Source organism: Seriola dumerili, unplaced genomic scaffold (genome assembly GCF_002260705.1).
Source record: "Seriola dumerili isolate Sdu_G_001 unplaced genomic scaffold, Sdu_1.0 BDQW01000468.1, whole genome shotgun sequence".
Classification (NCBI taxonomy): domain Eukaryota; kingdom Metazoa; phylum Chordata; class Actinopteri; order Carangiformes; family Carangidae; genus Seriola; species Seriola dumerili.
Genome location: NW_019174723.1, coordinates 958,469 through 983,337, shown reverse-complemented (window position 1 = coordinate 983,337; position 24,869 = coordinate 958,469). Strand labels below are relative to the sequence as shown.

The 24,869-nt window shown below is 40.4% G+C and overlaps 2 protein-coding genes across 3 annotated transcripts; both read right to left on the bottom strand.

Moving 5' to 3' along the window:
• Nucleotides 1-844: 844 nt before the first annotated feature.
• On the bottom strand, nucleotides 845-14,926 carry LOC111234924 (uridine-cytidine kinase-like 1). Of its 2 annotated transcripts, XM_022763142.1 has the most exons (15): nucleotides 14,848-14,926; nucleotides 10,791-10,978; nucleotides 10,460-10,566; nucleotides 8,136-8,306; nucleotides 7,436-7,507; nucleotides 7,108-7,297; nucleotides 6,944-7,005; nucleotides 5,410-5,426; nucleotides 5,078-5,179; nucleotides 4,894-4,987; nucleotides 2,928-2,990; nucleotides 2,705-2,827; nucleotides 2,333-2,440; nucleotides 1,942-2,098; nucleotides 845-1,342 (listed from the first exon to the last, which is right to left on the bottom strand). In XM_022763142.1, exons 1-15 carry the CDS (start codon nucleotides 14,889-14,891, stop codon nucleotides 1,260-1,262), a joined length of 1,581 nt encoding a protein of 526 aa, XP_022618863.1. In that variant the 5' UTR covers nucleotides 14,892-14,926; the 3' UTR covers nucleotides 845-1,259. The 2 variants fall into 2 exon arrangements, with proteins under 2 accessions (XP_022618863.1, XP_022618864.1); XM_022763143.1 differs by lacking the exons at nucleotides 845-1,342; nucleotides 14,848-14,926 and adding an exon at nucleotides 12,485-12,632 and having other exon boundaries at nucleotides 2,050-2,098; nucleotides 2,303-2,440.
• A 201-nt stretch (nucleotides 14,927-15,127) lies between these two features.
• LOC111234925 (sterile alpha motif domain-containing protein 10-like) lies at nucleotides 15,128-23,269 on the bottom strand. The gene is made up of 5 exons (XM_022763144.1): nucleotides 23,018-23,269; nucleotides 21,067-21,248; nucleotides 16,617-16,785; nucleotides 16,381-16,521; nucleotides 15,128-15,490 (listed from the first exon to the last, which is right to left on the bottom strand). The coding sequence occupies exons 1-5, from the start codon at nucleotides 23,028-23,030 to the stop codon at nucleotides 15,468-15,470; spliced, it is 528 nt and encodes a 175-aa protein (XP_022618865.1). The 5' UTR covers nucleotides 23,031-23,269; the 3' UTR covers nucleotides 15,128-15,467.
• Nucleotides 23,270-24,869: the final 1,600 nt, after the last annotated feature.

The window sequence follows — 24,869 nt, the reverse complement described above, 5'->3', positions numbered from 1 at the left end:
CTAGCGTAGTAATAGCCCCAGTTTACAACCCGTGTGTATTAACATTACATTCAAGTCGCACAGCTTCTCTACTGATTCCTCAAAAAGTAAAACCTCTGAAAAACATAGAAGGCCATTTAACAGCACTTGCTGCTATTCTGAAGCTTTTTCTATAATCTCCACTCTCTTTTCTAACCATTTGAATAATAAAAAAAAAATCAAGAATGAATGAATGAAATAGACTTTTAACCCATTTCCTAAGTTGTGCCTCTTTTTCCTGTTGAGTGGAGATTTACGAATCACTTAATTTGCAACATACAAACTACTTCTTATTCAGAGATAAGTTGCTACTGAATGTTTACTGTTGTGCAGCTAAATGAACCAAATCACAAAAGCAGCATTAGCTTTCTAATATGAGCCGTTTAGATGAGGAGTAAAAGTAATGTTAGACTAAATAAGATATAACATCAGTCTGGTGTAATCTCATTTTAAACTGCATAAATACTGTTAATTCTAAAACACATATATGTGTGCAAATAATAATAAAACAAAGTCAATCACTGATTGGCATTAAAGTTCAACATATGACTTGGCCCTTTTAAACTTTTTTAAGGCATGCTAGAATCATGGCTTTACAGATGTCAGTTTGTTAGTCAGTTGGTTGGTTGATGGTTTGTTGACTTTTCCTCTAGCGCCACCATGAGGTGGACATTTTTGTCTTTTAGTGAAACATCTCAACAACCACTGCACCGATTGCTATTAATCCCTGAAGATGAACATTATCAACTTTGGCGATTCCCTTTTTCATTTTGATTCATCATTAGGGTCAATATTTTTATCTTTAAGAACTAATAAAATCCCATCAGCCTTGGCTGTATCTTGTGTTTGTGCCTTGTGTTTGTAGCTAGTTATCACTCACTAAGAACTGGATTTTTGAACAACTGGTGCAACCCAGTGCTGGGTGAAATAATTTAGTATAATCATAATAATGTTGTTGCATTATTGCACCTCAAGGTAATGGCACTGTTTCACCTCTGTGACCCTCTGAGTATGAAAATATTTATGACGAACTCTCAGTTGTAAATAGAGCAAAATATCTCTCATGCATACAACTTGACCGAGACTCATCCGTTGTATAAGAGTACAAAACTTCATGTACAGAACACAAAAAGTGAATAGAACAGTGTTTTTTGCTTGTCTATGCCTGAAGAGGATGCACAATAACAGAGGTTTTCAAGTAGTGCTTGTATTTTCTGTCAAAGATCTCACAGATGTTTGTGTCAGTATGACGGCTGCTCCGGGTCCTCCTCATCACTCCAACCATCGGACCCGTCTGTCCCAAAATACCGGTCCCCAAAGTCCCCTGAAAACACACAACAGTGGACTCAGAGCTACTGTGTATGAGTTAGGGTTAGGCACTGAAGGAAACAATAAAATCACAACTAATAGACATTAAAAGTTAAAGCTGCAAAGGTTGGAAGTGATAGTTAACTAAAACTTTTACTTTTGTGATTGATTCACAAACAAAATAATTAATTGGTTTAACATTCTACACTAATATTCATCTTAATGTTTGCAAGTAAGGTTTAGAGACTGGTCTATCTATTATGTACATAGTGCTGTTTAGTTACAGTATCCAGAGGAGTGTTCACTTCAAATCAAAAGTGACACAAGCATAAAATTAGAATCTGCTGAGACACGAAATGAAATCTGTCAGCTTGAAACACAGATGTTTATTATCTTTTATCTGCTGCAAAGACCGTGGACTTTTTTATTTGCTGAGGACAGCGGTATGAACTGAAAACGTCTTAAGAACTGAAGTTATAGTACATCACCTGTTATTACAATTCTTCAAAGGTTGAGAGGAAAATAAGTTCTGCTTTGAACAAAGTGTGTGACACATGCCTTCTGATTTCACAGTACAGTTATAAATAGAGTGAGGATGTGGAGTCGTTGGCTTACCGATACCAGGAATTACATGTAAAGAATCGTCCAGACTCTTGTCCACAGCGCTGGTGATGATTTTGACCTGCGGGAAGGCGTAGGCCACAGAGTGCACCCCGAGCTCTGCCATCAACAGCGACACCAACACGATCTTATCCTCTTGCACTTCGTGATCCTGCTCAGCCACACACACATCAACAGCTGTTAATACCTGCTCGTTACCAGGAGGATAATCAGTAAGTGGAAAGCAAAGGGAAGAAATGATTTGACATTTCTCTTTGCAGAAGAGGTGCTAATCAAACCTCACCATGACAGACAAAAAAAAAAAAAAAAAAACATGTCACTGACGAAGAGGAGAGGGGTCCTACTGTTGTCTTACTGAAGAATAATGATGTTAATCTCCACCCACCAATAGGACTCGCACTGCCATCATGGCAGCAGCGCCGGTGGAGACTGTGCTGTCCATTAGGATGACATGATCTTCACTGATGTCTTTGGGCAGACGCAGGTAATGCAGCTGGCAAGGCCAGAGAGGAGGAGACAGGTTACCATGGTTACAAAGGCAGGAAGGGTAGTTACCACGGAGACACACATCATGTGGAAGAATTAAAAAAAAAAAAAACAAGAAAACAATCAAAAATATTTTCATCTTTTGTCTGAGGTGATTTGATTCAATGTGATTTTTAGACACGATCCAATGTTGTGAAAAGTGTCAATAAATGAGCATCTGGAGGACAGTTATGTTAAGGATATTTGGTACTAAGTGACCCATTTTATCTACCTCTGGTTCGCCTGAGTCGAGGTTGGTCTGGATGAGGATCTTGCCGATGCGAACGTCCTTGCACACGGCTCTAAGGGCGGGCTCCATGGTCTCTCCTGCCCGCAGGATGGACACACCGGTGATCTGTGGAGACGAGGCAGCGGAGCAAGCGTGATGACAGAAACACTGAGGACACACTCGACTGGAAGTTAACAAGACCTTGTAAAACAAGAACATCACTCACCCCTCTCCCGTTGTCACTACGGCCCTCGTATTCATGTCCCTGTGGAGTCTGAACGACACACGGCTGTTAGAGGATACAGAGGAGGCATTATTTTATTACACATTCACACTTCACCCACAGATGCTGACACACAAAAGAGTAAATACATCTGTGTTATCTGTGCATGTTTTTGTTTGGATATACTGAACTTTCTCTTGTGAATGTGGGAGACTTTTCTGTAGTATATACACAACACAGCTGCTGTATTATTGCACCAAAATTCACCACAAAAATTGCAGCTTGTTTGCTTTAGCACATTCATTACTAAGAATTTTTTATATGATACTTTCCAGGCAGCCAGTGGTTTCGGTTAATGTCAGCTTGCTATAAAAGTCAACTTGCAGAGACTTGAACATTGCTTGAGAGAGCACAGGTTCTCCCTCACTGTGAGCGTTTAGTCACCTCTATTTATTTTAGGTATGGGTAGGGACATTTTCATCCTCTCAGGTTAGAAATGTTTCATCATAGGATGAAGGTGATCACTCAGAACAACTTCACATTGATTTGCTGTGACTCTTCCCTCTATTGGCACAGGTGGACCCAAACCTGCCAGAAAAACACCCCCCACAGCATAACCAAGCCTCAGAAGCCCCCCACCATAAAGGCCAAGCATTCAGGCCTGCGCCGCTCTCTTGGTGTCGCCACACATGCACACGCCCACTTGTGGAGAATGTGGGGAAGGATGACTCATCTGACCATATCTCTGTAGACCAGTGCCTCTGGTTTTGCACAACTGAAGTCTCAAATGTGTGTTCATCTTCGTAATGAGGGGTTTATAGACAGCAACCCAGCTATAATATCCCTCTCTGTGTAACTGTCAACAGACTGTTGTTGCAAACACAGTCTCATCACGTCCTGTATTGACACTCTCAGGCACCTGAGGAAGAGTTGCTCTTCATCAAATGTGCGCTGTCGACCTCAATGTCCGACCACATTTACTGTCGCCATAGATCTTAATGCAGATGTCACCTCAGTCACTGTTATTGAAACACCAGTCAGTGGAGCGGTCATTGTGACTGACGCTCCGGCCATCCATGTCTCAAGAATGAACCCCCTTTCAGAGTCACTTAGCTCTCTTCCTCTTGGCATCTTGATACATAATCAGAATCAGCTGGGTCTGCTCAGCATTTACATGCCACAAATTGTTTTATTGTATCATGCAGTACACCTGTGGAGAAGCATCTGCATTGGTTCAGTTCCTCCACTCATTTATTCAGGTTATTCATGTTACCCATCTGTAGTTTCCCACTGACGCTTGAATCTACGAATAATTACACTTTGAAAATAGCGTGAGGCTCATGTCTCTGTAAGCTGATTTTGAAACTATACTGGAAGAAACTAAAACTGATGGCTGTCTGAAAGGTTGTTAATTCCACAAACATATGGTTGGCATGTAAATAAATAATATAAAGATGATTTGTATTTAATGGTCTAAAAAAATGGTACTTCAAACCTGCAATAACTGAATTTATGGCCACTTGGGGGCAGTGGAAACAAGCTGTGAACGCATATCATCACCTTTTAAGTTGATGTGGCAGCAAAAAGTTGCTTATTTACACATCCAGCAGTTACGGAGCAACATTATCATACATTTGAATTGTAGCTCTGTTTTTGGTCTCAGCTGACTCCTGAGGGAAATATCTGCCTCTTTATCTCCTAAAAGTGACACTGCCTTAACTAGCTAGATGCTAACTTTGTCTGTTGGCTGTTTGGTGGCTGCCTGCTACAGCCAAAACCAACAGTGATGAGAGCTGTGAGGCTGAACCAAAACAGTAAAGTTACGGGCCCGAAAACCAAAACAATGACCTGAAGGACGCTTTAAAGCTCTGTCGAACTGAGGGAAACTGCAGAGTCTGGTGATAGTTCAGTTGTTAATATAAAAACATTGGTTATCGCCGCTTGAATGTTCACTTTGTGATTGAAGTACCTGAGATGGTAGAAATGTGAGTGCATGTTCTATGAGAAGCCGCATTAATCTCTTTGAGTAGAAGATAAACTCGTCTCGACTGGTGTCTTTGTTCCTGCGGTAGAGCAAAAATGAAATGTTTTAAAATTCATTTTGTATGCACAGTTACAAGGACACAAAGCTGCCCACGAGCACAGGCCAGTACCTGATGATGGTGTGCAGGCCTCTGACCTGCGGCGTACTCTCCAACACACTGAGCGTCTGGGGCAGCGGCGGCTGAGTCTGCTGAGCGGAGGCCAGGAGAGCCCTGAGACCAAGAGGAGGTGGTTCAGATCAAGAGGTCTTATACTCTGTTACTCTGCTCTGCCATTGGAGAAATGGAGCAGTCTGACTTTAGATTTAAGATGGCAGAGAGTTACCATTAAGACCAAGTCACTAAACACAGAAAGACAGACCAGAGAGAGCGTGAAGGAGCGTACAGTAACAATTAGTGATCCAAAGCCACAGAAGGCAAAGTCAAAACATGTATCAGCATACCTGACACTGAGCTCACGCTGCATAAAGAGAGGGTAAGAGAAAGACAATGAAATGGGGTAAAAAAAAATGGAGATAGTCAGAAGGAAAAAGGTTTTTGATGATATTCTATATTGCTGTTATTGTTAGCAAATCCTATAAACATAAGTCTCTTAATGCTTTCAGATTTCCCCAACCTGGCTGTTAATGCTGCTGAAGATAAATTTAGATAAAGATTTAAAAAAAAAAAAAAAAGGGTTAAACAACATCCTAAAACAACTGGGCACTGTAATTTATAGCAATCATCACTCAAACAGGAGGAAACGGTGCATTTGTTGGAGACTATATTCAGCTGTGGATTTGGAGTAGTATTTTCACCAGCAGGCGGTAGATCAAAGCAAACTGGACAGTGTGTGTTCGTGATAATAAAGGAATATGTCAGGCGGTGCAACAGTGTGGCTCACTCATGCATAGGAACGGTTTCCATTAGCTCGTTCCATTTTGGATCTTGTTTCAGTTTGGTAAAGTGCCTGGATTTGTTAAGCTCAGGTGCCAATGAATCCTTTATTGAATCCTTCAATTGCAAGTTCTCTTTGATAGTTTGGCCTCTCTGTGACACTACAGGCAACTACAAAGATGACAACACCGGTGCCATATACAAACAGTGAGACATGACTGACAGACTGACTGAACAAGGTGGAAATCCATGTCTGAAATGTTCCAAAGCGCAGATACATTTCATTGAAATCATCCAAGTGACTGAAATGTAGTATTTGCAGGTGAGTACTCACAACAACAAGGGGAATAAGAGCCTTGCTTAAATATGTATCCACCATCTAACATGTTAAAGTAAGAACTTCAAAAGGCATTTTTGACAACTTGAGAGGGGTGAGTTCTCTGCCTTAGACGACGTTGACAGTGTTACACAATAATCTGTGACCCACAGTGTCTCGTACATGCAGAAATTGATATTTGATGAAAGATAAAGTAGAATAAAATTTATTTTCCAATATGTTGTTTTTCCTTGAACATCTACGGCGTCAGCGAGGAGCAAAAGTCATTTTGCCATTTTCCTTTTGCCATTTTCCAGCAAAAGGGAAAATGAGTGAGGAAGAGTTAATGAATGTCAGAGATAAGTGACAAATTATATGGGTTGAAAGCCCTACAGCCTTTCATCACAGCAGAATCTCTGTGGTTTAGGTTTGTACAGTGTGAAATAAAGAGAGGAAATAGGGGTTCAATGAGGGATTTAAGTTCAACAGGGATTCAGAACAGGATTCACATTCGATAAAATGCTACCGAATCCCTTCCCGAGTGTGTTTTTAATCTGCACAGAGAAATGATGAGGTTTATGACAGTATGATGAATATAGAATATCACCAGCCTTTGTTTATGTAACACAGGAGCAGTTAAAGTTTGAGAAGCTCTGATTTCATTTTAGCTTGAAGCAGGTTATTGTACAAACAGTTGGGAGTTTCTCTTTCTGTCTCTATGTTACAGCTTTTGGACACATGGTGGCGCCACCCTCTGCTGTACAGTCAGCGTTTTGCCCACTCACCTCCTCCAGCTGGCTGTGAACATGCTGGACTATAAGATCGATGGCCACCATATTCCCACCACCTTGGAGAGAAAAACAATAAAGAGACATTTGGCGGTGTCGCTGGTGTGTTTCTGTGAGAGAAAGTGACAAAAATGCCAAATGAGAAAGTCTGGCTTTCCCACCTCTTGGCACAACGATATCAGCCAGCCTCATGGTCGGCTCAATGTACTGCTCAAAGGCTGGCTTCACAAACTTGTTGTACTGCTTGATGACGCCTTCAATGTCTCGTCCACGCTCTGTGATGTCCCTGCGGAGCCGGCGGACCAGCCGAATGTCTGAGTCTGTGTCCACAAAGATTTTCATATCCAGGAGCTGCAGGTGGGAAGAGCAAACACCCCTGAACGGTTCAATAACATTCACTTCAACAAAGCAGCTGCTCAAACAATACCTGCTGGTGATTAGTTCACTCAAGAATTCTTCAAAAAAAGAAAAGAAAACATTTTGCCTCACCTGAAGAAGCTCTTTGTCTGCAAAAGACATAATTCCTTCAAATATGATTACGCTGGCACCATACACATTTTTCTGCATAAAGGGGAGAAAAGGAAAAACCAAGAGCAGAACATAACTCCATGAACAGTCAGTTTAGTTTTTATAAGATTAAAGCTGCAGAATGTCACTCTGAGAAACATGTTTACTAGAGAAAAACATGTTTACAGAAAAAGCTGAATGCAGCTGCGTCATTTCGCTCTTCTACTTTCTTTACATGGTGCATATTTAAACAGGCTATTTGTAAGTTTTCTCTGCCGCCGAATGTGGTTTCTTGCTCGGAGCGGGTGGTGGTGATTGTCGCTTACAAAAAGGTTATTATACGTCCTCTGAGCAGCGCTATATCTTCAGGGCAGATTGGAGGCTACAGTGAGTCACTATCGGAAAGTGACAAGAGGGGTTGGGGGTAGCTGGTTACTGTTACTACAGGAGAAGAAAAGACAAGAGTTAACATTGGTGTTGCTTTCCATCTCTGGAGACAGCTCTTGGGGAGTAAAAGAATTGATGCTGAGCTCACAACGTTTCTGGTAAGTAAACATCTGTTGATGCTAACGTTGGCTATGTAGCAATAGCAAAATTCACAAATAGCTCCTTTAACCTTTCCCTGAGGACCTTTCTGTAAAAACCAGGCTACTTTTTTTGTGATAAAACAACAACAGCTCACCCAGTCTTTCTGTCGTCCGTGCGTGGTGAAATCATACACTGGGATCTTCACACTCTTGCCTTGCTTCAGCTTCCTGAGGGTGGCAACCAGCAGCTCAAAGTCAAATGCCCCGGGATGATCGAAGTTGTAGTCATTACTTGCCGCCAGGGCCTGCTCCTCTGGAGATAGAACCTGTGACACACAGCAGATTAACATTTCAGACTCACAGGATGTTACTGATAAGACATGTTTGAAGATTTGGAAGGAAGAGTTCGACATTCTTGGAAACATGCTGAGTTACATGAAGAAGATCGATACGGCTCTCATGTCTGTGAGCTACAGCCAGCAGGTGATTAGCCTAGCTTGGTGAAACAGGTAACCTGGATCACCCTAGAGTTCAAAAACCACCTCTAAAGCTAATTAACACATTGTATATGAAACAAAATCTGAAAACAATTTCCTCTTGGTTGCCTGGACTCGTATCGATCTTCTCATCTAACTCTTAGCAAGTAAGTGATACATATATATATATATATATATATATATACTGTATATAGTTCCCAAAATGTTGAACTATTTCTTTAAGGACAAAAGAAAAAATATCTTCTCTGCTTTTCCTCCTTTTCCTAACAGCCGTTTAGGTCTGTAGCAAATGATTCATTTGCCTTTCATTTTCTCAATTAATTGATCATTTAGTCTGAAAAATGTCAGAAAATAGTGAAACATGTCCATCCCAGTTTCTCTGAGTCCTCACAGTCCAAAACCCAAAGATGTTCAGTTTACAATGATGTAAAACAGAGAAAAGCTGAAAGGAAAAACTGATTTTTTCTTTTTACATTTTTGCTTGAAAAAAGACTTAAACTAATATTCAATCATGAAAATAGTTAAATTATCAGAATAGAAGTTTAATTTCATTATATTCTGTTGTATATTCTGCATTCATTTCCATTTGTGGATTCACTATTTGTATGCATGTTGAAACTGTTTAATAATTACAGAGCACAGCCAGAGAACAAGAACAGATAAAAGGGGAAAATAGGGCTACAGTGTTGTAATTAAATTAGCCATAGTATAATTTATTTATATATTATAAATTCATGATAAGTTCATAAAAATGTATTTTCAGAAATTACATTGTAAAAAGTTTAAAAATACAGAGTGCTTATTATTCTTATTATTACAAATATGGTGTATATTATTGTTGCTGGGAAGAAGGCGGCAGCTTTACAGCTATAGATATAAAACTGTCATGTTTATGTTTTAAAATGATCATTAAACTATTATTTTGTCCACTTGGAGGCAGCAGAAACAATTTGTGAACACAACATTGACATATCATCACATCTTAAGTTGTTATTGTGAACATGTTAGCAAACATGTTGCTTATCTACACATCCACCAGTTTAAGGGCAACATTATCTTTCATTCGTGGTTGTGTTTCTTGCCGCCTGGTGAATCTAAGTCCAATATTCACTCTTCCTTTAGCTTCTGTTTTTGGTCTTTATCAACTCCTGACAGGAAAATCTGGCTCTTTAGCTGCAAAATGCTCCACTATGTTCATCTGCTGGTCTCTGAGTGTGTCTGTCTGCTGTTTGCTGAGCAGGTAGTGGACAGCGGACAGTGCCTGCTGTGATACTATGAGAGCAGTGAGAGTGAATCAAAACAGTAAAAACAGCCAAAAACTCGTCGACCCACATTACATCGCCACATTGTATTTAAGCGAGTGTGGGCAGCTTAAGCATTTGTCTTTAAATATTTTTAAAAAGGTTTATAAAGCTTTTATCTTCTATTATGTCATACTGTCATAATAATACAATTTTAACTCACAAACAAACTTAATTGAAGCTTATTGGACAACATACAGAAAAAAGAATCGCACGGTGGACTCTTTCCCACCTGTATACTTATATTAAAGTTTATGATTAAGTTTTTTTTTTAACTAAGTGAAAATGTTATGTGCAGTTTGTCTCTTTTTCATGGCATTGTTACTGTTCATATCATCGTCTCTAGATCCGTCCTGAATACATATTTGTTACCTCCTTATACATGTCTGTAGGTGCACACTGTAGGAGGTATATCCTATATACACCAAACATTCACACTGTAATTTGCAGGCTGTAATCTAAAGTGTTACCATAGCCGCGTATTAACTCAGCCCTGTGACAGGAGTGTAACGATTGCTTTGAGGTTCTGTCATTAATTGAAATCCTGCTTTTCAAATCAACAAATCATTCGACCCAAAAATGATCATATATTCCTACAATGAGGCCACAGATAATTGGTAAGAATCAAATAAAATAAGACAAAAAAAAAAAAAAAAAAAGACTAAAACGCATGACTCTCACCTTGTAGAAAGAATCCATAGACAACAGCACAACCCACGGCACATCCAGAGCCTCAATGATCTTATTGGCCACGGTGGTCTTCCCTGAGGCGCTGCCCCCACACAACCCTGCAGATCCACACACAGAGCCACACATTTCAAAGGCCCATTATGTTTGTTTTTCAGAGTGTGTCTAATGTTGTCTGGCGGTATGCATGTGCAATCGCAGTAAAGTGTTTATGGGTATAATAAGACAGAGTGGGACACAAGAACAGGCTCTGCAGCTCAGAGCCACAACTCTACATGAAGGTAGTGAAAGAAGAAAGTAAAAACATCATCATCATCTGTCGTACCGATGACAAAGGCCTCTTTTGACTGAGCTCCGTGCTCGTCATACCAGGGAGGTCGGCCAGCGGTGTAGATGGTGCGTGTGCCTGTGCGGAGCAGAGGAGGCTCAGTTTTACTCAGCAAGGTAGTGCTCTTCCTGCGAGGGGCCCCGGAGGGGGGCAGCAGCCGGTCCAACGAGTCCTCCCCACTCCCACTGCAAAACAGCAAACAGCAGGACAGGTTACAGCCTGAACACACAGAGGAGTCTCTCACCGAGCTCCTCGACGCAGCCAAAGTGTATGAAAACAGAGCAGCTTGGTGTAGTGGAATCATATATTCTTCTTATATTTCATATGTGTGTATAAATGAAAAGGACATTTAAGCAAGAAAATAAATGTATTCAGAGGAAAAAGATGCAACATATTTCAAACAGCACTGCAGTAAACAGCTAAACAATCTGTTGAGATGCAACTTCAGCCTTAAACCTGCAGAGCAACAGGGAAACATTTTTGTCCAGTTACACAAACGCAAAGTTGTGTGTGACTGTTGAGCTGCTAAACCTGCTGTGAAGTCAAACCCAGCTGCTCAGGAATAAAACTAACTACTTGATGGTTTCTACTGTTTTTACTGGTTTGTAAAGGAAGCCGGATGTAGTGGTGGAATTAATTTACTGAAGTATTTTCCTGTACAAATCTGAGGTACTTGTAGTTTACTTGAGTCAATCTGACAGCTGCAGTTACTAATTAAGATTTTACATCCAAAACATAGGGAATACTGTTTGATTGGGCTTCAGTGCTTCAGTGTGCCTTGGTATTGATTGAACAAGTCTATGAACTCTACTGGAGGGATGAAACATCATTCTTCCAAAAGCTTTTCCCTCACTTGGTGTTTTGATAACGGTGATATTGAGCGATGTCTAACATGTTGGGTGTCAAAGTCTCCCATAGGGTTGAGGTCCGGTGACTGTGACGGCCATAGCAAAAAATTCCCAAACTTTATATTGACTTGCAGTGACCTTTCCCTCCACAGGGACAAGTGGGGCCAAGCAATGTAAGATTTTCATTGAATTTATTTTACTTGTAATGAAGTATTCTTTTAAGTCAAAGTATTAGTACTTTTACTAAAGTAAACAATCTGAGTACCTCTTTAACCACTGCCTGCACTGTGTTAATGCTGCTGTATGATATTCTAACCTTAGATTACTTAGATCACTGTAATTGAGATTAGACTCTCACACCCCTGTTTACTATGTAACACACTAAAGTCAGCTTAGCTCTTGCGTCACACTCTCTGAGGACACATTGAGTGACTCCTGCATTTCCACTGGCAGCAATTAGAAATTGAATTAGTCTCTCTGCTCGTTTCACACGAGACACAACTACATACATGCACACAAAACGGGACAAAGCATAAATGGAAGAGAGGACTAATGAATGTTTGTTGCATATTCAGCTGATGCAGTTTCAAGTGCTTGTTCAGTAATGATACACTGCAGGCAGCCCTCCGAGACTGAGCACAAACAAAACACACCAAAACCCCTGCAAACTAACCTAGATCCTGCACTTCCTCTGACCTCTCAACAAACCCTGTTTAGAGACTATTTATGGCTCACACACACACACAAACACACATCCGCGGTGTGTATGAGAACTTTGTGAGGGGAACACTGGCATCCCGCCTGCACTGAGAGAAAACAGCAGCGCACACAGGCACATCTTACCTGCGGTCAGACCTCAGGGACCAACAGCCAGAGATCCTGGCTCCTGTACAGTCCAGCATAGTCATGTCTGCTTCAGACGACAACCTTCTACCCTCCAGCTCGTCTGTCACCGTGGCAACCTCGCCAAAACAACAGCCCTCAACGTAGTAACGCCGGCCGAAGTCGTAAACGTGTGTGCAAATTACAGCCGTTTGTGCTTTCACTCCATCTGTATCTGTGGAGCCCTAACAGTCAAAACAAACCTGACCTCCTCTCATCTCTCCATGCTACTGATCATGTGTCCTCCTTTCTCTCCGTCCCCCTCATTCTGTGATTGTGTGTGTGTGTGTGTGTGTGTGTGTGGGACAGACACTAAGAGGATCACTGTAACACTGACAGCAAAGAGCCGCTTGGCTGGTATTAATAGATGCTCCTGTGAGCGAGTACAGGACGGATGTCTTTTGCTGATCCTTCCTCTCAGTTCACTGAATGTGATCCAGCAGAGTCATGACAACACTAAAACACCACACAGACATACACACTACAATATAGGCCTATACTCATGTCCTGACAGGGAATACACCTGGGACAATTGTGAAAAATGCCCATCAAAGTTTCGCAGAAGCCAAGATGAAGCCTTCAGGTGTCTTGTTTTAACTTGTTGTTCCGTTTACAATGATATAAAACAGAAAAGCTGGAATCACATAATGTCGAGCATCGTTCCATGAAAAAAAAAAGATTTAAACTATTATCCTTTAGTTAAATAGTGGACGATTCTTTTTCTCTTGATAGACATATCAATTAATCGACTAATCATTTCAGATTTAGTAAGCTGTATCTGTTCCTGGTCTGGAAGCTGCCTTTTCTTAACTTGTCTGAGCTGAGTGAAACTGCAGTTCTTAACATTGATTGTAGCGCAATTCTTTTCTTCTAGTCAACAGAAGTGAAGTCAAATTTATTTTTATAGGATTCAAGTCTCAAACTCGCCTAAAATGGCTTTACAATCTGTACAACATACAACACCCTCTAATCTTAGACTCTCAGCTTGGATAAAGAAAAAAGTAGCAGAACCTCATTATAAAAATCCATTATAAGTAAAAGTTCTGCATTCAAAACTTTACCCAAGTAAAAGTTTTTCTAATTCTGACAAAGCGATGTGCTGTCTGATGGTTTAATCTAGAGCTGAAACGATGGACAAAAAAATAAATCAGGAACTATCTTGATAACTGTCAATGAAAACAGTCCCTAATTCAGGCTTCTCAAATTAAATGATGCTCTACTTTACTCTGTGTTATTTTATTATAAACGTTTGGATTTAAGACATTTGCAGACCCCACTCAGACATCAATTCCTTACTTAAGTACAGTTTTGAAATTTCAGAGAGAAATATCATTACATTTAATTGACAGCTACAGTTACCTGGCAGATTAAGATGTTACATACAAAACTTATGATCATTTTATGATACTTTATGATAGATTTAACCAGCTAACATTAAATAAATAAGTCAAATGTAGCCCCACCTCAACAAACGGCACCAGGAAAGCACTGCCTTCATATTAATGCATCAATAATGATCTGATAATATAATAATCCTGGATTATTAACATTGATAACATTGGTCATTCTGCTGCATAAAAAGTATTTTTTATTTTGATACTTTTAGTATATTTTGTTGCAAATACTATGTACTTTTACTATAACATTTTGAATTTAACCCATTTACTTGGAATGGAGTGTTTTTATAATGTAGTATGAAGTAATTGGTTTAAATACTTCTTCCACCACTGTACTTGTATAAATGTACATTTCACCACTGCTCAGACAGCCTGGGAAATATCAAGAGAAGATTAAAGATTGAGAAATCCAATTTTTACACATTTTTAAATTATTTCAAATTTAAAGTATAATTAAATAATTAAGTATAATTCAAAGTATAGACTGTATAAAATGGACAAAATCCCCTAAAAATCTCCATGGTCTCTGATCACAACAATGAATACTACAGACTAAAAACTGAAAATACTGTAAGATTTATTACAGGGATATTCTAGTGGTTTCTCATTAGGGAGCCTGTGACGCACAAGCTCGCCTACTCCTGGAAAGCTTCGTGTTTTAACGCATTTTATGCATCTACATTCACCATCCAGTCACTTTATCGTATAATTAATGAAAACATACTAACAGAGAGGGGATTTAAATGAATAGTATTAACGTTAGAGACGAAACACGTCGGATATCTTTGCTCTGTATAGAGGAGGAGGGGGAGTCAGTGTGGTTAGCGCTACATTACAGGACCCAACACGCTGCTGCAGACTAAAAATTTTTTTTAAAAAATCACAAATTATTTCTGTTTAGAGAATTGAACACTCAGTTTCATGTACCTGTCCGAGCGGGACGACATTATTTTCCCGCACTCCGTCTCCATGGGGATCTTGCGACCTCGGAGCCGGCATCGGCTGGTTAAAGCCATGGATGGATTCCGTCTCAACCGTGCGGTGGGATTGTGGGTAATGTAGTTTATCATCACGTGCTTCAACACAGCTGCTCTTTCAAGGGTAATGCACACATTTCTGACCTTTAGGTGGACATTTGCAAAAAAATAAATAAATAAAAAAAATAAAGGCAATGATGTTTTTATTTATTTGTTCTTTTTTTCTGACATTTAAAAAAGTTTCAGAGAGAGAGACAGAGAGAACAAGGCAGAGGCAGTAACAGAGGAATAGTTATTGTAATCGATCACACAACAGAGCAAGAGAATGACAAAACAGATTGTCATGGTGCTTTTTCATCACAGTTCATAGTCAGTCCATGAAGATTGTGTCTGTTCATCGTGCAGATGGGGAATGAAAAGCTGCCAACTTTAGTTTAATATCACAATTCATGATATCACTCTTCATTGGATGCATTTTTTTTTTCCACAGATCTGATTCACATATTTGAGTTTTTTTGATCATATATTCCATGATTCCACAGCGTCCACAGGCTTCTTTCAGCAATCTGGCTATGACACCTTTCCAAAGGAACCTGCAAAAGAGAGAAAGATGAATACAAAAGTTCAGCATTTTGGGGAAATATGCTTATTGGTTTTCTGGCAGACAGTCAGATGAGAGGATCAATAAGCACTCTTGTGTCTGTCTGGAAGCAGCTAGCCTAGCTTTGTGCAAAAATAAAAATATGCGTCTACCAGCTCCCCTAAAGCTCACCAATCAACATGTTGTCAAGAGCTGAAGTCGTAATGTTTCATCCAGACTAGCTTCTGTTCAACCAACTTCTGTAACTGTCATTCAGGATTTCTTTCTTCTGTCTTTCTGAATAAATTAAGCTCCTGAGGGTTATTTTCCACATTCTCTTCTATTCTCTTCTATTCTCTTCTATTCTATTCTATTCTATTCTAAAGACCTTTAGAAAACATAAATGATGAATAAAAAACAATATACTGTATGTTATCTAAACATATGACACAAACCATGACATGTTGAGAAAGGCTCTGTTCCAAGGCTGGTATGATCTTTCAATTTTTAATTTGGATTTTTGCAGTTTTACAGGGGGTTATATGTCAGGAGAATTTTTGACTCAGAGCAGTTACTAGGCAACCAACGGAGACCCCAGGAAGTTCCTGGTCCGAGCCAAGAAATAGTCCCAGAAATAACCACCCATAAAACAAAGTTAAACAAACAAAGATAAAACATCTTAATTAGTGAGCTTTAATGTAGTTTTTTTTTCAGACGAGCTGTTTCCCCTGTTTCCAGTCTGAAGCTCCATGTTTACCATACAGACATGAGACTGGTATCAATCTTCACATTTAACTCTAAGCCAGAAGGTGAATAAGTATATTTCACAAAATGTTGAAGGATTCTTCTCTAGGCAATGTTTGCAAATGGAGAGGTAAAAACTAAAAACACACACGCCCTCACCTCTGCTGAGCAGCTGCAGGTTGCGTCCCTCCTCCTGCACCTGAAGCTGCAGCACCTGTTGCAGCAGCTCCTGTCGAAGTGTCTCTTGCACTAATCCCATCCTCTCCAGCTTCTCCCCATTGAGACGCAGCAGTGCACGGCCTGTGAGGTGAAAGCAGAGGGATCAAAAATCCTGTTTCACCTTTGAATTGCAATTCTTGAATCCTCGTGTGTTCTGGGTATCTTAGCAGTGGGACCTGTGATGGCGTGGTGGGAGAACGCCTCCACGTAGGTCAGGTAGTTGTGTGGACAGTGTTTCTTCAGCCATTTACAAACATCTTGTTGTGACCAGAGCACGACGGGGCGGATGAGGCTGGGCTGTGTCGGGCTGGTGTGATATATCCCATAGCTGTCGCTTGAACGGTACTGCAGCCAGACAGACATACGGATAAATACAGAGAAGACTGATATGCATTACAGAACTAGTTTGACTTTTTGAGAAATGTAATTATTCGCTTTCTTGCCAGGAGTTTGATTATAAGACTGATACCACTACTATGCCTGAGCCTTAACCTGACCTTGGCTGGAACTGTGGCATTAAAAATCCCACATCTATATATAATCAGATCAATAAACAAATGTTTTTTCTTCAGTGTACGTTATGTGCGATCTCTGCGAACGCTGCTGCTGAGTTACAAGTCTTCTATGAAGCTCGTACGCTGACAATTCAGTATCAAATATTTCCAGACAAACAGGCTAAGTTACAGAAATATGAACAAATATGGGCCTGCTATACATGAGAAACTGACAAGATACATGAGAAAGAACAGGTTTCAAACTCATTAAAGCACGCAGAGATGATCATGACCATATGTGCACGCAGATCAAACACTGCGTAAAGGAAGATTAGCGAACATGCAGCAGCAGCAGCAGCAGCAGCAGCTCCTACAACAAGGCAGACAGAGGAGCTGCAGGCCAGTGTGATCTTGAGATGCAGCTCTTTAATCTTAAAGATGTGCAGGATGTAAAATTGTGGAAGGACTAATCAAACTGGGCCTTTGATCAGTCAATCAGCTTTAAAAATTCAGCAGGTTCAGCGTTTCTCCAACTCAGAATTTCTCAGATGTGAGAAAGAGGTGCCTCAAAAAAAAGAAAAAAAAAAAAAGGGGCTGGCTTACATTTAAGAGAGAGTGAAGATTTGTGCTAGAAGTCTGCCTAATACATATGAGTCTGCTGATAACTCTATCTGCTGCAGAGTGACATGTTACCGTTTAATCAATGCAGAAAACGCTCCAGCTAAGAAAGATATTTGTTCTTAAAATATGATTTTTATATGTATATTTTTAATGCAGCTTAGAGTCTCTTCTCAGGCTACTTTTGAAATTCTGTGTATTATATATTATAATAAGTTGTAATTAATGCCAATTGTGTTCATAATCTATTAAATATCTTTATATCTAAAACTCATTTCCCTGATAAAAAGAAATGCCGGATTGATGGACAATTATATTATCTTCTTTTCTCCTTCTTTTCTAAAAAACTGTATATTCTTACGTGGCTTACAATCTAACATGTTTATTCATCAGATCCTCTGCTACGAATAATTCCTACAAATGATCCATCTGACAAAGACCCATTCAGAGTGACAGAGTGTTGGTTCCTTTCCAAGTTGAATCAACTGTATTTTTCTTTCTTGTCTCCTGGCTGTCCTTCAATCTACCATGGTCGTACAATTCTTTGTAAGTTTTTGCTTTTTATCTTTAGACTTCCTGCTCGAAACTTGAAGAGCACAAGATTTCCTTTCATTTTACTTTCATCCCAGTGATGCACTCCCTTTGTTTGTTGTGAACACAGTATTTATCACTTCACACCCTCACTTTTGTAGCACTTAGAGTTATAACTTGACTGGTGATAGGTTCACTCCTAATATCTTGCACTGTGGCCATTAGTGGGTCTTTGTGTAGATACATGTATTCTGAATTATAACACAAAGGACTGCCGCCTCTCATACCGTGTAGTAGCAAATCCAAGTCATTTTAATGTAGTTGTAGTGTTGCTGACATGTTTAATATGGAGCAAAGATTTTCCTAAATTCATCAATAATAGATCGTTTTCAACACGTCAAAGAGGCTGTGTTCAGAGTGCAATACTGTCACCAACATCCCATATGTCTCCACTTCTACGAAGGCCGCAAATAATTATTTTCATTATTAATTAGCCTCACAACTATTTTGTAAATTAAGTTATTAATTGTTTGGCTGCTACAATGTCAGAAAAATCAAAAATCAAAAAAGTAGTTGCAAATCTTTTTTCAATCTTGTTTAGTGTCTACAGTGGCAGCTGGGGGATAAATGATGGGGATAGAAAGATGACAGAGGGATTATAATGAATGCTTACTGTTTTTTTTCTCATGTACAGTGTGGGACTGTAGAAGAGAAGAGACTGGACGCGTGGATAAGAGTAAAACGTGTAGAAAAAAAAGAGTGAATACAACTAATTGAAGGAGAAAAGAACGCTGAACTGTGGACTGAAAATACTTTACACATGTTCCAGTGCAGCACATTCTTCAAACACTGATTAAGTTTGTGTTCTTCAAGACAAAAATAAACCGACCACTACATTATGGGCATCCAAGAAGATTGAAGCGAACAAACAATGCAGTGTATACAACTCTGTTATCAGCCCAGTCCAGTTCTATGTTTGCAGCTTTAGCTTCAGCTCATAGCCGCCTTTTAAAGAGCCTTTCATGGAGTGAAGACAAAGGCGTGGACTCTCTGACTTGTAACCAAGGGCTTTAAATGAGGCCAGTTTACAGCACAAATGGATTGTCTCCGTTGACGGCACTGACTGTGCGAGCACACAATGCTGTATCAGATAACAAAGTGAATATCAACTAAAAGATTTCATTTAAACTGGAACAGAATCTCCACTGGAAGTGGATGTGACGATGCTTCACATAAAAAGATCTATAAAAGAAGGCGTCACATAATGTTTATTAACCTGCAACAACAATCACAGGCTGCATACCATCAAATTAAATTCCATTTCTTTCTGCTCTCAGTCAACAAACACAGTGGTGCTGCAGCATAACGCGAGTGTTGAAGGACTTGTGCTATTTAAAGCTCTGGTAAAAGGATGTTAGAGCCCACAAACCCGCTGGGGGAGAAAGCAGTGTCCATTCTCTGCTAACAAAGTGCCCATCTGCAACAATGGATGGTGACTGGCCGCATTTGTCAGAGTACGAATCTTTTCTTTTAGATTTTTCTGTACAGAAATCTGTCAGAAAAGTTAGTGAACGCCAGTGAGGATCGTTTGCATGTATACTCATGTTGATAAGACGACAAGGAAAGGATTTGTTTTAATGACTTCTTAAGTAGGCATTAGATTTGTTTTGTATCTGCATGACTTGTGTGTAGAAATGCAGTGGGACTGATAATGAAAAGGAAACGTAACACTACCAATTTCTTGCTATTGTCGTGCATCTTTAATGATCTATTACAAATGATGGAACCAGTTTGGATTAATCAAAGTAAGGATTAATTCAAACCGAATTCATGTACTTGGTGATTCTGATGTTTAAATCCAAACTGAAATCTGAATTCCCCTCAGGTTTCGTGCATCGAAATGTAAATGATGATACTGTTGTGAATATTTTAGCATTTTTTTCCACATAATTGCAGAAAAAGATCTTTTGCATGCACCTCCTCACTACTGTGTATGTGGTGCATTGCAATGTCTCCGCACAGATGTCCACGGTGCACCGAGCCAAATGGGGGATTCATGAACTTTGACCTGATTTGCACTGAACTATGTACGCAGCCAACGGCTGCTGAACTCTTCTTGGTCTGAAAGATGGACTAATCAGCCGACTTGTGTGTCTGAATTTCCAGAACTGCACAATAACAAATTGGCCACATATCAAGACAAGACAAAATAGATATTAATTTGGCAAAATATCAGAGTTCAGATACAGCAACCAGGCTTGCTACAAGAACACTGCTTGAGTCTCTAAAAACTAGTTATCTACTGTTAGCATTGTAGTTAAAGTGGCACCATTTAATACAGCACCACCAGGAGTTTTGTAGTGGTAAATACTGTGCCAACCAACGCAAAGCATGGAGCGCAAGGCCCTTGTTTTTAAGGCTCAATGTGAAAATGCTTTTAGTGATTTAGTCTAGCTAGCATTAGCTGTCTCTCTTTGGGTCATGGGTCCAGTTGTGTTGATGGTTAATGTCTGACCTGACTAGTAAAACTCACAGCAAATGGTCGTCCTGTAACCTCACCACTCTGTATGTTATGGAGTAACATAGGAGGTAATAAAATGAAAGATGGGACTAAGCATCAGCTTACAACACTGGCTACACCGCTGGTTAACTGCTAGTGTGGCTGTTAGAATATGAGTTATATTACAGTCTACTTTTACTGCCCATCACACAGATCAATCAAATGACCAGTACCAACATCGTCAGTTGGTAATTACAGTTTTGACCCAGAATGCTGAAATCTCGGCTAAAATTGATTCTAATTCAGTTTGAGTTGAAGCAACACTGCTGTTACTTCTTGCACAGCACCATCATGCTTAATTACAAAGGAACAGTGCTCTCTACTAGAAAAAAAAGATAGAAAACCTGGGGGGTTATCATACAACATCAGTCCAGGAACCAGGTGTGCTGATGAACATGTTGAGGTGATGCAGGTGTTCAGTACCTGCAGGGACTCTGTGCCCGGCTGCTGCAGCAGCTTCACTGTCCTGCCTCCCGCTGTTTTCTGTCCTCGCCCGTCATGCCAGGTTAGATTCCCACCTGTCCGTCTACTCAACTGGTGCTTGAAGTCCTCAGGCAGAGCCCTGTACTCCACAGCTGGCCTGCAGAAACTGAAACTGGATGCCGCTGGAGAGATAAAAGCATCAAGTTCAACGATTAAACAACCAGGCCTAACTATAATCACTGATCATGTAGAAACAGCATGAAACTTATTTGCTCTGCAAAAACCTCCTTCCCTCTGCGTGACTTGAAAACAAAAGCTAGAGTTGAACCCAACCAGACACCCTGTCATTCTGGGATGATCTCATTATAAAGTATCTGCTCATACCTGCTCTACACTAAACTGAGAAGGCATGAGGCAATGTTCAAAGTTATCTGAGCCTGGACAAGCTCCTGGGTGATTCCTGGAAGTCAGTGTTCAGGTGTAACTATTACTTTGTGCAGACCTTGTAGGTGAATGTTGGAGCTGTTAGACAAGCCACTTTCTCATCATTACGAAGAGGCCTGTAGGCAGACATCCAAGCCCACTCAACAGCAGGTGGCTTCCCAACACCCAGTAATTAAAGAAAGTGTGCAACTACAGTAAACACACTGTTACTGGCACAGATTCTGGCAGAAAGCCATGGGTCATTACTGATTCATGTGCCAGATTGGAAGGATTTTCTTGCTGTGTTTGAAGCTCTGCAGATGTGTTTGTGTGTGCGTAACGTGCACGTTCAATATCTTAAATTGACTAAGAGAATTTGAAAAGAGGACAGAATGAGAGGCTGACACGGGGGATGAGGGTTTGAAGAGATGAAAGAGTGTCTTTTGGTTTTTCTAGCTTTGTGCCTTTTTTTTCTGTCATTCATCATCTCCCGCTGAGAGTGGAGCAAAGCCAAGTCCCGCAATCATCAAGGCAAACCAGCAGCATCGGATTATTATGAATAAAACTCTATATGCAATTTTTTGTGTCTTTGAGGTGTAACCTCAAGACTGTGCACATGTGAACCCTCCTCTCACAGTGTTAATACTCCCCCAGGCTGCTGCTGTAAACACAAATGTGCCTCTTTCAGAGATTGAATACGGTTAATTAAGACCACTTGTCAGACTGAGTTTTTACCTCCTTTAGTTTTGCACATCTATGGGAGGAAAAAGTCCTCATTAACAAAGACATATACTGCCAGCACTGCATAGGAAAACACTTTCATGAACCAAAATCTTACTAAATGTGCTCTGAAGAGCCTCCTGCCAACAATATGCTTCACTTGATATACTGGTTCAATCTAAATTGTAGATTAAAGCTTATGTTGGTAGTGTTGGAGGATTTCTGCCACAAAAAGCAACAACCTTCACCTGGTTGAGATGCCAGATACTAAAATTTCTTTAAAGAAATTTACAGGACTGGTAAGGGGAAATTTGTGGATGAAGAGTAACTCTAAAAAACTGAGGACAACAGTCAGACCATCAAAGTGGTGATGCTGGCATCCTCCAGTGAGCTGTCCGTTTCAGCACCAGCTCACTGTCCACCAGCAGACCACCCTGCCTCCCCCTGCTGTTTCTTCAAAACACCATAGTGTTCCTACAATGTCCCTACAGGCGCTCATACAGCTCTGAATTAAAAGTTGCCGTACTGTTCCGTCATACTGTATCTTATTCCGGATGGTGTTGGGGAGATAGAATGACATTGGCGGCGTTTTTAGCTGTTGATCTCATGTTTTTACCCCATGTTCATACTGAGATGATAGTACAGCAGGCGTTTTGTAACCAGACGCGACCCCTAAAACACCTGACAAACCGGTCTCGCAAGTATTGAGTGTATCTAACGAACTCATGGCTTCAGCTGAAGTTTGATCCTATTTCAAAGAAAACTTCCAAAGAATTCAACGAAATTTAAACAACAGAAAGCTGCCTACCGTCCACAGCCATGGTGTTTCTGTGCCGTAGTGGATCAAGTCAAAGTCTGCCCATCATAGCCTCCGGTGACGGACACACAGGCTGCGGCGGGTCGTGCGCCCAACTCCCCTCCTCTCCGCGCTGTGTCTAGCGACAAAAGTTTGAGCGAGGTCTGTCAGGAGGAAGCAGGCTCCACATCCTCGCAGAGGTCCCGCTGGTCTGACGGGGGATATGCCTTAAAACCAGCTCACGTCGCCCACGGTGTCGTTCGCTGCTGCTGGTGGTGTCTGTGTGCTGAAGTTGTTGACAGACAGACAGGAATGTCGCCGAGCAGCTGGATGACTGGTTCCGCTTGCTCGTACGGGCGCGAGAGTGCGTGCGTGCGCGCGTGCTGCGTGTATTTGTGTGTGGTTTCTATCTGTGTCGTGAGAATCAGACACGCGGCTTTTTCTCAAGAGCCTGCATGAGCGCAGTGAGCTCAAAGTGCAGCCCCGGGCCCTGTAATTAACTCAGCCAGTGGAGACTGAGAAAAAGCCGGATGAAAAGGCTTCTCATCACTGCTGCATCCAACATAAGGAATTCCCCTTTGCCTTTTCTTAAAGAAAGGGAGCTCTGTGCGCGCCTGTGGGCAATGGGCCCTCTCTGTGATGGACCCTCTATGTGGGGTTTGTCCAGAAGAGCTGCAGGACATCAGGGCAGATATCAGAGAGCACTGTTCCTGCTCCCACCTGCCCATAAAGCCACTTCATTGATCACATCTGCTCTTGGATAGCCGTGGATGAGGTGATCTTTGCCAAACACAACCACAACCAATCATAATCAAAAAAGCATTAACTGTTGTCACTTCATTTTCTTTCTTATTTTTAGCTTTATTTAATTTTTATTGTTTTGATTTAATGTCATCTCTTCCACCATTGGGTTGTGCTTATAAGATCAGATATGGAGGTTTGAACATAAAAGATGAATACATTCACATACAGTCAACATACAGCCAAATTACATATTTTATTGATTTTTGAAGCCAAAAGAAGTAAATACAAACCCAGCAGTAAACAAACATTAAACATCAGCCTTTGCTTAAATGTTAATGGAGTTACTTTTATGTCATTAACTTAAAAAATACAGAGAAAAAAAAACACATGGTGCCCAAATTTTTGTTGGCTAATAAATGTTTTCTGAACAGCTGTGGGTCTTTTCAAAGTTAGTTCATGCACAAAAAAGCTCTCACATGGCCCAGAGTCCACTCTTTGGTTTAAGGTTTAAAAATGACTAAATAATTACACTTCAAGTGTTAAAGCATTACCTCAGCAACAATTCCAGAGTTGCTCCCAGTTCTGGTGGATAACTGATGTTGAGGCAGTAGTGTGTTGCAAACATCAGCACAAGGCCTTTGCCAAAATTGGGAACACTGACATCCCTGATGGTCTGGTTTATTGCAATCATGAAGTGTCCAGCTGTCAGGGGAGACTTGCCGATGGTACACAACAGAGGAAAAAGTCACAATTAAAGTAAAAAGAACAGCATCATCATCAACTAACATCATGACCATCAAAAGCCATAGTCAACTACTGTAAAAAATATTTTGTCATTAATTGGCTTACATGTTTGCACAATATGGAGAAAACACTCATATCCAAATTTGACCTTAACTTAATTTTCCACTCAATATGCTAAAATATACTTAATGAAATTAAACGTAATACTGTTTTGAAATGTTAAAATATTTGGTCCACATGGTTTATTTAGTTTATTTATTTTTACTGGTAGTCCCATGGCGAATTATGCAATCAGTGAACACAACGATGCATGGTGTGCTTAGAAGCTGAACAACTTCAGATGGCAGACACATTTCATCAGCTGTCAGGAACAACT

What these genes read in the sequence shown, in the direction of transcription:
- LOC111234924 (XM_022763142.1), bottom strand. Translation starts at nt 14,891, where the DNA reads ATGGAGACGGAGTGCGGGAAAATAATGTCGTCCCGCTCGGACAG. An exon ending in ATGTCGTCCCGCTCGGACAG is followed by an intron (nt 10,979 to 14,847) that starts GTACATGAAACT and finishes GCTGTTTTGCAG; the next exon opens with TGGGAGTGGGGAGGACTCGT. An exon ending in GGCCTGCACACCATCATCAG is followed by an intron (nt 4,988 to 5,077) that starts GTACTGGCCTGT and finishes GCTCTACCGCAG; the next exon opens with GAACAAAGACACCAGTCGAG.
- LOC111234925 (XM_022763144.1), bottom strand. An exon ending in CTCCCACCACGCCATCACAG is followed by an intron (nt 16,522 to 16,616) that starts GTCCCACTGCTA and finishes TTCACCTCACAG; the next exon opens with GCCGTGCACTGCTGCGTCTC. An exon ending in CCTGCAGCTGCTCAGCAGAG is followed by an intron (nt 15,491 to 16,380) that starts GTGAGGGCGTGT and finishes TCTCTTTTGCAG; the next exon opens with GTTCCTTTGGAAAGGTGTCA.